Genomic DNA, 13097 nt, shown 5'->3' with positions numbered 1-13097 from the left:
GTCCTCTGCCACGAAGTCTACAAAAGGCTTGAATGGGCTTAGGTAACTGGTGTCTTGACCTCACTGTCCAACCTCGTTTCATTCTTTCTTGGGTGCCTGTTGTCCGTCTGTCTGCAGCCACTATCTGTCTCCTGCTTTATACTTAGAATGTAAGTTCTTTGGGCCAGCTGGTATCATTTTGTGTGTTTGCACTGCATCTAGCACAATGGTGCCCTGGTCCCTGGGTGAGGTTCCTGGGTTCCTACAAATTGCCTCCTATAAATAAGATAGCAGTTAATGAGCTTGACAGGGCATTGACTCTTAGATGGCAGTGTGTATGTGGGCGGGGGGGAGGAGGGTTCAAACCTTCCACTTCAATAAAGGGCATGTTTCTGTGTAATTCAATGAGGAACGAACTCTCCTCTTGTTCTCTTTCTCTGTTATTTTGTTGTACCCTGAGGATTGTGCTAGGCACTGTAAAAAAAATAGCAATAAGGCACTAAACTTTCCCTTAAAGCTTCAAAATCTGAGGAGTCTTAGCTTCATTACTATGATTTCTTTAAGATGCCACCCTGCCCTGCCTTCTACCTGATTTCAGACTGTCTCTCCCGATCCTTTCCCTTGAGAAGGATGTCAGTTATATTTTTTGGAGCTCTTGGTGCCCCTAGGTGGTACAGCATTGGGAATACTATAGTTATCTTGTAAGTACAGACATGGGCCACTAAATGCTGTATGGAAAATAAATGTGATGTAAATAGATAAGTGTTGTTGTTTGCATTTCACAGATGAAAAACATGAGGAAGGAGTTGAAGTGACTTACCTTAGTCAGAGGCATACCTAGCAATGTTGATGCTCTGGGCAGAGATGATTTTGAGTACTGGAGATCAGGGATGGGGTGGGGGATGGTGCCATCAGTCCCTCCAAATTGGCACCTGCGGCTGATGCCCATTTGCCCTGCTGTAGTATGTTACTGACCTAAGAGCACTGAACAAATCGGAGCTGGGCCAGAACCCAGGAGTTCCTTGTTTACCAGCTCCATTTTTCTAATCAGTCATAGGAAAGTAGGGTTTAAGGGACTTCACAAGGTCATCTAGTCCACCCCATGCTCAAGGCAAGACTATTGGACTAAATCATCCTGAGTTGCTAAAGACTGGGCTGCTACTTTGCTGTGTTGTGCATGCAAGGGTAACTCTTTTTCAGGGTCCTGATTCCTTCCTTACACCACTGACAGCTTGCTGCTCTCTACCCATAGTTATTTGCTCCTGCCAATTCTGCCAGGTGGGGTGGGGTGGGGGGTGAAAATCACATCATCCTGTTTCCCTTGTAATAGATATGGGGTAAGTGTAGAGGTATCAAGTCTATTAAAAACTGCTAGTGCTTGAACAGGAACTTGAGCTCTAGACCCTGAGATTAAAAGGCTAATCGTCTACTGCCTGAGCTATCCAGGCTCAGCTGACTAAAAATATTTCTAACACACCTTTTACATACTGTATTTTATAAATACATGAATTTTCCAATCGATCAGCTAATAATTTGTCCTCTAGGTCTGTACAGGGCAAAAGTCAACTGAGCATCTCTTAATGACTGAGGTGAACTGAATTCGTTTTCACTGGCAATGTTCAGAACTCTCACGGCATATACCTAATAATAGTAAAATCCAAATGCATACATGAGTAGAAACATGCATTTGATATTTGACTGCCATAAATTCTTCTATTTTGTTTGATTATAGCCTAGTTTATTTTTTCAATATTTCTTTCTGTTAACATAAAAAGGAATTTGGGCTGCAATGGTTACCATCTGTCTGAGAGGGGACAGGAAAATATGGTTTTAAAAGAATGTCTAAGCTGTAAAGCTAAGCGTAGGCCAGCTAATGGTAACACTTCTGTCATTAACATTAAAGATTAAAGGCATAATATACAGAAAAATATATTGCGTGGCTTATCGCTTTTTTACAAAGGGTTCAGAGTTGTGGCAAGCAAGAGCTGGGAAGAAAAATGTTCCTCTTGGGTTTTATTTGCTCTCCTGGGAAACTGCCTTATCATGTTTGCAACCCCTAGGATCCAAGCATTTTCTACACTGCCAGCCAAATGTATGCCTCACAATATGCATGTCTGCAGCCCCCAAAAGGTTAACATAGCTGCTTCTTTCCTAACATTACAGTGATAATGAAAAAAATTAGCTCGTGTTAACCTTTCACCTTTCGATTGCTGGTTCAAATCTAGCTCAGGTTGGTAATGACTGAACGTCATCATGCTATGTCTAATGGTTTTTTGGTGGTTTACATAAAATGGGCTGATGGTCTCATTCCACTTCTCATGGGACACATTTTTACTTCTCCAAAAAGAGAAAAGAATTTATTGCAATTGACACTAATTATAGACATGAACATTGAGCTACCCCCTACCATGGTCCCTCTAGCTAGGGCTGTTGCAGCTTGCTGGAGCAATAGGGAAAATCTCACTTGCTCACCATCCATGCTGAACATATTGTGTGTGTCTACACAAGAAACTATACACTGTCTACATGTGTGCAGCAATTACTGCACAGTATATTAGTCTAATGCATCATATTCTAGTACCCATAGATCAGGCGGGTCCCAATCTGCATGTGGTTGGGAGGCAGTTGCCTGTCAGCCGGGAATGCTTCTCCCTCCGGGGCCAGCTTGGTCTCCCCCCAGCTAGGGCAGAGCTGCCTGCCAAGCCAGAATAGCTCCCCACCACCCTCCGGAGCTCAGCACTAAGCCTGTGTGCCCCCTGCCAGTCTGGGGCTGGCACTCTGGGGAGCCTGGACCTCCCCTTGGTTGCTGCAAGGAGGCAGAGCAGAGCAGGCAGGAGCATCCCTGGACTGGGCTGCTCTTGTTGGGCTCAATTTTCCCCCAGTGGGGGTACACATGTAGACATGTGATGGGGAACACTTTAAGAAACCTGAATTTTCTGCACAGAAAATTCAGGCGCATTAATTGCACATGTAGACATGCCCATTATGAAGATAAAGGACTTCAGTTCCAAGGGCTGCTTGTTTTGCACCTGTTATAAATATGAAACTGAAGTCCATACTATCAAACATTTTCTCCAACTTTAGCTCATTGTTGTTGGTATTTCTTTTTTCATGACAATGCAGAAATATTTTAATTGGAGTGAAGGAAAAAATCAACAAACTGGTGAATTACCCAGAATAATTAATTACACTCCCTCTCTCTCTCTCTCATTTGTGTTACAGCTGGAAAAATCTCATACTCCATATGCCATTTCTTGCTTCTTGGGTGAGAATGAAAATAATCAGCACTCTAGGTTTTTTTCTTGAGTAAATAGTTCTTGTTAAGCCAAACTAAGTAAAATGATTTGTGGTATGGATTTTTCCCATCTAAGTTATTAGAATAAGTTCAGTCAGCACATTCAAGCCTGGTCTCTAGCGGAACATAAATTTAATACAACACTCAACTCTCTTTTAGTATTTTTGGTGTGTACTTGAATTTTTCTTGGCAAGAAGGGAAGAGGCAGGTGAAGTGATCAGAGATTTCTTATTCTTTAAAGTGAGACAAGAATGGTCACTTTTGAAGCACCTTTGTTCCGTGAAAACTTGGTCTAATTAATTTACGAACTATCTAGGATGCTGTTTCTCTACTGGTTTATGTATTTGCTTTAAAGCCTGGTGCTGGTCTCAGGAGAGCTCCCTGCTTTTAGTCTCCTTCCTACGAATTCATAACTAAAGGTTTTCATGCACAATGTGAAATAGGTTTTGTTGGGATCATTTTATTTTTCCATTCTGTTATCTACAGCAATTTCCCCTTTTTTCTCCCATACATCCTTAGCTCTGCAAGAGAAAGTAGGACAGCCTGTGGAGCTCAATCTGTTGAAAACCTACTAAAACTCTATTCAAGAAAAAGCAATTTTACTTCAACCCAGGTGAGGTAAAGCCAACTTCCCTCTCAGCTTTAACGCAATCAAAGACCTTTGATATATACTAAGAGGTGTCATTGGCCAGGACCAATAGGATTTGTGATGGACTGGTTTTCTCCTGTTATATACTAAATAGAATTCACCCTAGAAAGAAAATGCAAGGACTAGTGAGGCCCTCGACAGGTGCAGAGAATGCCTTTGAGATGATTAAATGGTATTTTTATTTGAAACTTAGGGAACCTAGTGCAGGACATTTTAGATGGATTAAGATTATATATAGTCATCTAACAACTTCAGTAATAACTAATGACCTTCCCTCACAGAAATTCCTACTGGGCAGGGGAACACAAAACTGCCCACATTCATGATTTTTCAAGCAGTAAATCCTTTGGCCAGGCAGATTCAATGAGATCAAAATATTGAAAGATATTGGGTCATATTGTGCAAATTCTCCTAGCCCCATTGATTTCAGTGCAGATGAGACAATCCATTCTATGCCAACTAAGGAATTGAGATAGGTTTGCCATGGGCTTGCTTTGATCTCTGTCACTCATTTCAAAATACACAGAATGAAGGGAATGCCATAAACACTTTGCAATTAAAGGAATAATAGTGATGATGAAGCAGAAAGAAGACAATGAGATATTTAGGAATGTGGATATTTACCAATTGGAAAGATTTGCAAAGTATGAACAGTACATTGCTTTTACAAGTGGCACATGGATAATGAAGTACACTCCCATTATCATTTTAGAGCAGAACTGACCTTCTTAAACTGTCTGTTTTATCTATGCTGGTTATGCCACTAGACTGGCTTAGAGAGGACAAGAAGAAAATATTTCTAATTGTATCTGGCAATGTTAATAAAACCTTACCAAATCTATTAATAAATTATAGAAGTGCATGCCAAAGTACTTTACTGAATTCAGTGAATTGGTCCATATTAATTATCAGTGTCAGACTAATTTAGTATGTCAGGTGTATATGAGGCTTGCTCAGAAGTAAGCAAGTTTTGCCTTACTGAATTGTCTTTCCACACAAATAAAAAATGTAGTAATTTATGTAAAGAGGACGTTATGTAAATCTCAGTATGGGCAGTACTTGGCCTTGCAGTTATAGGGTCAAAATAACAGGGAAGCAACTTATAAAATAGTCATATTATATTATGTTATAGTGTCTAAACATAATATTTATGCTGATCACGATCACATGTTGCCCCTTATGGAAATATGTAGGGAGAGTCTTAGGTCATTCCAAATATACAACGTGCAAGCCAGTAGTGTGCAAAAGTCAGTTAAAGCTTTCCTTTGCATCCCTGTAAGCCAGTGGTGGCTGATCTGTGTGATTCCCCCCGTCCCAGAAGTGTACCTCAGAGTTAGTACCCTGGGCCACCAGAATGGAGGCAGAGTAGCTTAAGCCTCTGGCCAAGTAGATCGGGGCAGGGTGCTGCAAGAGAGAGATGTCACCATCAAAAGCCAGATTACAGTTAGACTTGTATCCTCTTGTTGCTTTTTCTAGCACATGAAATATTACTAACCTTTGCAGAACAACATGGCAATAAAACCCTGGAGGGTCAAGCGGTATGAGTATGCATGTGTATGTGTGCATGTACTGATAGCTGATTGCATGCCATGAATATGTATGGCACACCTAATTTCATGCAGTTGAACGATCAGAACTTGACCTTCACTAGGGGTGCATAAAAATATTTCCTATACTCAGTTCTCTTCATGGTTTAAGATATGGCCCATTATAAACATTGCCATGGGTGTCTCTGATGTCCCTGTACTGCACTGAAGAGCATTTTGAATGTGCATGTCCCAGTGTGACACTGCATCCTGTCAGCTGTTATCAGCTGCTTTAATTGCTAACAGGTAAGGTAGTGAGCATCCAAATTGTAATCAGAGTGAAATGTAGGTAGAACGATATCTGATCTGGGAATTTATTCCAAAGCTTTCCTTTTTCATGGTGGTTTTCATTTCCTGTAATTTAGTGCTGGAAGCATTTATGGAATATCACATGGTTTTAGTTTACACAGGAAATCAGCTGCAGTTGTGGGAAGATACTGACTTAGAGTTAAAAATGAAGATTGCAACATTTGTTCTGAAGCATATTTTTACTTTTGCTGTTTCGAGCCTCTGTTTTGAAGTCTATTCCTAGATATATTCCTATATAATTTCAGATACACGATAATCACTTCAAGCGACTGAAGCAATAAATGTCTTTTCTTTTTACAGCAAAGAAATAAGCCAACCACAGGAAGAGAAAGGGGGAAGGGACATGACACAGCTGCAGGGTAAAAATTCACATTCTGAAAGAGGAAGTATGTATAATAAACTAAATTGAAAAAGGACAAGGTGACAGGATTCCATTAAAAGAGAAAGAGATTTTTTTCCCCTAAAAAGGGATAACCAGTCTGGCTGTAATCAGACCCCATGGGAATATTTGGGCTGGGGGTTGGACATATTTGGGATCTGTCCTCCACCCTAACCAAACTGTAAAAAGCTCTCCCTTTGCACAAAGGAGAATTTTTTTTTTGATGACAGATACATTTCAGTTTGGAGTTGGACTACAAGTGTTCAAGTTTCAATTTACAAGTGGGTTCAACTGCAATCATAGCAATAGGAGGAAAACTTCTCATCAATAAATTATTCATCTGAACATACCTAAGGAGCTACTTTGATGCACTGTAGTGGGAAGGCAGAAATGTTTCTTATAAGGAGTATTCTGAAATCGCTGTCTCAGAAAATTAAAGAAATAATACCCAACAACTCTAACTAAAATCCACCTCTTACCAAAGGCTGCACTGCCTTCTGAGCCAATCTGCCAGCTGAAAGTCCAGAGCAAGATGAAAGTCAACTAAAAAAGGATGAAAAGATTGACTGATGCACTTAAGTAAATAACTTCTAATATACTATGTTAGAAAATGTGTCAAAGGTAACCCTCTGTATTTAAAGTACTGCAAAAGTGGAGGACTGTAGCTGGCTTTTTTCGTGAATGCAGAGGTACATTATAGTTTTAAATGAATCCAGAACAGCTGAGGCATTTTTGGACTAGAAGCCAACATTACCATGACCATCTTAATCATCCCCTTGTAAAATGCACAGCCATATGCGTGAAATCAACCCGTACATTTTATGGAATATCTGTTGAATGCTGGACAAGTAGTTGGACTCAGGTTTATTTTCTCAGGACTTTAACTCCTGAAATATAAACCATGTAACATTCCTTTTCACAAACTAGAATGCAGAGAGGGAAAAGAAACTTTGACATAGTTTGGCTTTGCCTCTCAGATCTAAGTCTGCGTGACAAAGTCAGATGCTATAATAAACAGAGTAAACAATGATTTCTTTACAACTCTGAATGAGCAGTCCTTGTTGGAGAAGGCAGCTTGGTTGATGCACTTGTCAGTAGGCTTTCTGGATATTTATGTATTCAATATACCTTCATTAAGCTTTTGAAATGGCTAATGATAATCAAAAGGGTCCTATTGCTTTTAGTAAGCGGCATGAATGTCCAGTAACAACTCTGATTCATAGATTCATGATGTTAGGGTCAGAAAGGACCTCAGTAGGTCATTGAGCCTGACCCTCTGCCCTGGGCAGGAAAGAGTGCCCTAGTAAATAGAGTATCTCTGATTCCCTGCTGCCCTCCCTTGATGAATTTATAGGCAGCCACAAGATCACCTCTCTTCAGCCTTCGCAAGAGTTTGCTGAAGAGATCTAGGTCCCTGAGTCTCTCCTCATAGGGCCTTGCCTGCAGGCCTCTGACCATACGAGTGGCCCTCCTCTGAACCCTCTCGAGATTCTCCGCATCCCTCTTGAAGTGCAGTGCCCAAAACTGGATGCAGTACTCAAACTGTGGCCTGACCAGTGTTGCATAGAGGGGAAGCATCATCTCCCTGGACCTGTTCGTCATGCATCTGCTAATGCATGACAAAGTGCAGTTAGCCTTGTTGATCACTTTGTCACATTGATGGCTCATGTTCATCTTGGCATGAACTATGACTCCAAGATCCCTTTCCGCTACTGTGCTGATGAGAAGGTCATCCCCCAGCCTGTAAGTGTGTTAGTGGTTCTTTTTGTCCAGGTGCAGCACTTTGAATTTGTCTTTGTTGAACTGCACCTATTTCATTCTGCCCATTTTTCCAACCTGTCCAGATGCACCTGAATCTGTTCCCTACCCTCTTTTGTGCTGACTTTGCCCCATAATTTGGTATCATCTGCAAACTTGGACAGGGTGCTCTCCACGCCCTCATCCAAGTCATTGATGAAGACTCTGAATAGCATCAGTCCAAGAACTGAGCCTTACAGGACTCCACTGCCCACATCTTTCCAGGTTGATATCGACCTGTCTACCACCACTATCTGGGTGTGACCCCTAAGCCAATTTGCCACCCACCTGGCCGTGTAATTATCTACATCAAAGCCTGTCATATTATTTCCAAGAACGGAATGAGATATAAAATTGGTGCTTACTTCTCCACCCACACTATGGCCATGTCTACTACAATGTAAAGAACAAATGAACCCCATAGCATGGATTATGATCTGGCTCCCCTACAGGGGCTGTCCAGATTTTATTACTGTCCCCCAAATACAGCCTTCTAATGCTCTCTAGTGGATGTGGAGAACCAGGACTCTGATCACTCCACATGTATGAGATAAATGTAATTGTGCTCTGGAGCAGTACCCACAAGCATGCTGCACTGCTCTGTGCCTGCTGCTTCCTCAGCTGGAAGCAATGCAGACTTGCCTGTACAGTGCTACAGGCAGCCCAGTTAACACTTGAGTGCTAATTAACTTTTTGCCAGGCTAACTTCCCAGTTCTTCATAGATGTGGCTATGCTACTTTGGTTTTGTAAGGAGCCTACCCAGAGGAGAGCAGTATGCTTGAGGATGCTGTTCTGGACCGTGATAAGTTTACAGTATAGCCAGTATTGTAGTTAATGTTGTTTCTTAGCTAATTAATTATTAGAAGCAATGACTACTTTGAGATTCCTGTTTCTGTTCATTGCTGTAGGTACTGTTTTCTTAGGTCCTGAACCTACAAAGTCTTTTCATGTGTTTAATCTTATGCATATGGATAGGAAACCCATGGGACTAATCATGTGTGTCACGTTAAGAACATACATACTGACATCAAGGTTATCACCGGAACCTAGTATCTTCCCCAGCAAAGCCACAAGCCATCTTAATATGAGCAAAAGGAGACCCCCGTTTGAAGTGAGAAAGGGATTATCTGTGATTGCTGGAGGCAGCGACTAGAATGAAACAGTCACATATGCTGCATAAAGTGTTAAGATGAGGGTTAAGGTTTTGTGCTGATTTCAGTTTTCCTGTGAATGGCACCAATCTTTGGATGCTACAATTTAAGGTAGGTTTATGATTCAGTCAGTTTTTCAAACAACTACCTTAAAGAAAAAGAAAAGAAAACCCCCAAAGATGAATCAAAAACAAACAACCTCCTCCACCCCCCTGCCACACTTGAATCATCTGGGGAGAATGGTGCATGACGCAAGGAAGGAGTTCTGTATTAGAGCACACTGCTCTTGCTTTCTCCAAGTACTGTCACGCTGCCTTATCCTGAAGTACTCTCTTTGAAACTGTGTATGTTGGAACGCTGTGAATCTGTGCAGATGTATTTACCATCCTGAACTAGATTTTAAACAAATTGACATTTTAATATGCATTTATTCCAGTCGCATTAAAAAAACCTGCTGGTATTATGCCAGAATGTGATATATAATGATGTTGTTTAGCGGCAACTGTGTCATTTGGTGTTGTTGACAGTAAAATAAATTAACATAATAAACATAATTTGCTCAAAAACAGCTAAGTAAAAACAGATGGTTAAAATATTTTGGCAGGACCCATTAGCCCAGGTTTACATGTGTGTTTAGACATTAGTTCTGTTTGCAACATATGTTACATATTTGCTTGATCCTATTTAGTATGCAAATGTACACTCTCATCTAGAGATACACAGAGGTTCACTTAAAAAGGGAAAGGTTGCAGAGATAACTGGAATCTTTCGTTCGCTGTGCTAGCTCTGGGATACATAAATGAGAGAGAAAAGTAGCCATAGCTCTGTAAGAAACAAATACAAGTGAAGGTGGAGCACAACAACATATTCATGCGCTGACACAATGATTCTATTATTGGCTGCTAATACCTACTTGTGTAACTAAATGATTTGTTGCTCACTTTCCTAGCCACATTAGAATGTACTTTCCCCACTGGGCTATACATCCTCTATGTAAGATAATTCCCACTGTGTTGGACTAAGCTTGATTATAATTATCATTCAGATCTTGTCTGATTCTTACCTCCTTCCCTTTTGTGTGGCATAACATTAAAAACAGAGAGCAAATGGGAAGAACAAAGACTTTTTTTTTCAAAGAAACCTACCACCAAAATGTTCCTGTATGCAGTAAACTAGATTTCAATTTGGGACCTTAATGTAAGGTACTTTCAAGTTCTCCATGGAGTGGTAAAGGCAAATCCTTTATTTGCTAATGTTCAGTGTCTGGATGCAACAGCAAATTTAGCATTTTTAAAAGAGGACGTTTTCATAGACATTAGGGCTGGAAAGGACCTCAGAAGTTCATCGACTCTAGCCCCCTGCCCCAGGGGCAGGAAGTCAGCTGGGGTCACAGGATCCCAGCAAGGTAAAGGAATCCAGAGTAGTCCTGTACCTCTCAGCCTCTCATCATAAAGCCCGTTTTCCTGACCTCTGATCATGCGCGTGGCTCTCCTCTGGACTCTCTCAAGCTTCTCCACATCCTTTTTGAATTGTGGAGCCCAAACCTGGATGCAGTACTCCAGCTGCAGCCTCACCAAGGCCAAGAAGAGCAGGAGGATGACATCCTGGGATTTGCTAGAGAAGCATCTATGGATGCAAGCCAGAGTTTTGCTCGCTTTGCCAGCTGCAACATCACATTGGTGGCTCATCTTGTGGTCAATCATGACCCCCAAATCCCCCAAGCATAGCACTGCCAAGCCTATAAGTATGCTGAGGATTTTTCTTCCCAAGGTATAGTACCTTGCATTTTTCAGAGTTGAAGGCTGTCAGGTTTTTGTCCGCCCATTTTCTGAGCCTGTCAAGGTCGGCCCAGATCACTGTCCTGTCCTTGGGAGTAGATGCTTTTCCCCAAAATTTGGTGTCATCAGTGAACTTGGCCAGTCCACTTCTGACACCAATGTCCACATCATTAATGAAGATGTTGAAAAGGATAGGCCCAAGGATGGAGCCTTGGGGGACCCCACTGGTCACAGCGCACCACAATGACTGACTTCCGTCAACTACCACTCTCTGGGTCCAACCTTGAAGCCAATTCCTCGGCCAGCGCGCTGTGATGTAGCCAAGGCAGCAATTGGCCAGTTTTTTTATAAGATGATCATGAGATACCAGATCGAAAGCTTTTTTTAAAGTTGAGATATATGACATCAATCTCTTCTCCCTTGTCCAGATGATATGTCACCTGGTTCTAGAAGGAGATGAGATTGGTCAGGCAAGACCTAACCGCAACAAACCCGATCTGCCTATCCCTCAAGAAATTGCCTTCAGCCAGTTTGTCAAGAATGGTCTCTTTGATGATTTTTTCCAAGATCTTCTCAGGGATGGAAGTCAGGGTGATGTGCCTGTAGTTCCCTGGATCTACTTTCCTCCCTTTCTTGAAGATAGGCACTGCATTGGCCTTTTTCCAATCTTTAGGCACTTCGCTTGAGTGCCACGAGTTCTTGAAGATCCGTGCCAGTGGCCAAACTATGATGCTTGCCAGCTCCTTAAGTACCCTGGGGTATTAGCTCTCAAGTCCAGCCTCTCAAGGTGTTCCTTCACATGGTCAACACTGATGAAGGGTAACAGTTCACCCTCACCCTGGCTATCCCATACTATATTGAGCAGTATCTTGGGGCTAGTGAAAAAGGATGCAAAATAGTCATTGAGCAGGCTGGCTTTTTCCTGGATGTTGGTTGTCAGTTGACCCATCTGGTTCAGCAGGGGTCCAATTGTCACGGAGCCACGGAAGTGCCCCGTGATTGTGAGAGTGATTGGCAGAGCTGCCAATCACCCAGGCAGCTCAGGTGCCGGGTTACCAGGGCAACCAGGTGGGTCACATGGCCAGAAGGGGGCAGGGCCCGGCCTTTATAAACAGCTTAGGCCGGAGCCTGACTCACAGTTCCCTTCTGGCTGTCGTAGGAGCAGGAGCTCTGCGGCTGAGCTGAGTGGCCTGAGTTAGTGGTTGCTGCTTTACCACACTAACCGGTTGCGATGATGCGGGGAACAAGATCACCCTGATGGAAGGTAGGACTGAGAGCCCTGGCGGGGCTTGGAGTTATTGTTAGGCGTGAGGAGCCTCTGTTTATGTTGCAGCCAGATGGCTTGAGGTTATGTTGCAGTTTACACCGGAGGACCGGGTGAGGCTGTAGGGGAGCGAGGAGGCCTCACGGGAGCTCCCCCACAGCTTGGGGGTTCCCAGTGCCCAGTAGGGGCGCAGTGCCAGGGGCACTATTGTCGGTGCCAAGGAGGCACCGTATTGCGCCAGGGAGGCGCGGTGTGTGGGGTTACAGACCCCGGCCCATCAGGGCGGTGTTAGGCCTAGCGAGGCAACCAGACCCAGAGAAGGGTCAAGGAGACAGGCACGGCTGCGAGTGCCGGTGCCCCTAGCGCGAGGCGCGCGGTGTCAGCCCTAGAGAGGGCAAGGCCCAGAGCGGGGCCGAGACAGGGCGCGAGGCGCGCGGTGTCAGCCCTAGAGAGGGCAAGGCCCCAGAGCGGGGCAGAGGTAGGGCGCGAGGCGCGCGGTGTCAGCCCTAGAGAGGGCAAGGCCCAGAGCGGGGCAGAGACAGGGTGCGAGGCGCGGTGTTAGCCCTAGTGAGGGCAAGGCCCCAGAGTGGGCAAGGCCCCAGAGGGGCGAAGCACAGAGGGTGTAGTACAGGCCCCAAAAGGGGGCGAGGACCCAGAGTGAGAGAGAATAACCGGCGGGAGCGCGCCCAGCCCAAGGGCGCCGAGACTAGGGCGGCGGGAGCGCGCCCGGCCCAAGGCGGAGCCGGCGATTAGCCAGGCGCTGGCTAGAACCCGGCCCAGGGGCGCCGGTATCAAGCGGCGCTAGTGAGTCGGACCCAGGGCGCGCCAGCGAGTAGCTGGGCGCCAGCGTGACAGGCCCAGGGCGCGCCAGCGAGTAGCTGGGCGCCAGCGTGACAGGCCCAGGGCGTG

General features: G+C 43.9%; 1 protein-coding gene and 1 long non-coding RNA gene across 7 annotated transcripts in view; one reads left to right on the top strand and one right to left on the bottom strand.

Annotated features, from left to right (window-relative positions):
- The window catches only part of LOC149865044 (uncharacterized), a 40878-nt gene extending 34212 nt beyond the window's left edge, over positions 1-6666 (top strand). Inside the window, exons 4-5 of the long non-coding RNA XR_016442355.1 lie at positions 3794-3887; positions 6119-6666. This is a non-coding gene — a long non-coding RNA (uncharacterized LOC149865044). The remainder of the gene's footprint in view (positions 1-3793; positions 3888-6118) is intronic.
- LOC149865042 (uncharacterized) overlaps positions 1-13097 on the bottom strand; it is a 68199-nt gene that overhangs the window by 14521 nt on the left and 40581 nt on the right. For 2 of the 6 annotated variants that reach the window (XM_090047505.1, XM_090047506.1), the window contains exon 3: positions 6677-6740. The exons of the other annotated variants lie outside the window; for them this stretch is intronic. In XM_090047505.1, the coding sequence (XP_089903631.1) occupies positions 6677-6740 (64 nt within the window). The remainder of the gene's footprint in view (positions 1-6676; positions 6741-13097) is intronic. 6 annotated transcript variants of the gene reach the window in all.

Source organism: Crocodylus siamensis, chromosome 5 (assembly GCF_052110815.1).
Source record: "Crocodylus siamensis isolate JL-2025a chromosome 5, ASM5211081v1, whole genome shotgun sequence".
NCBI classification, from domain to species: domain Eukaryota; kingdom Metazoa; phylum Chordata; order Crocodylia; family Crocodylidae; genus Crocodylus; species Crocodylus siamensis.
The sequence above is the reverse complement of the archived record's forward strand: the minus strand, read 5'-3'. Positions and strand labels throughout refer to the sequence as shown.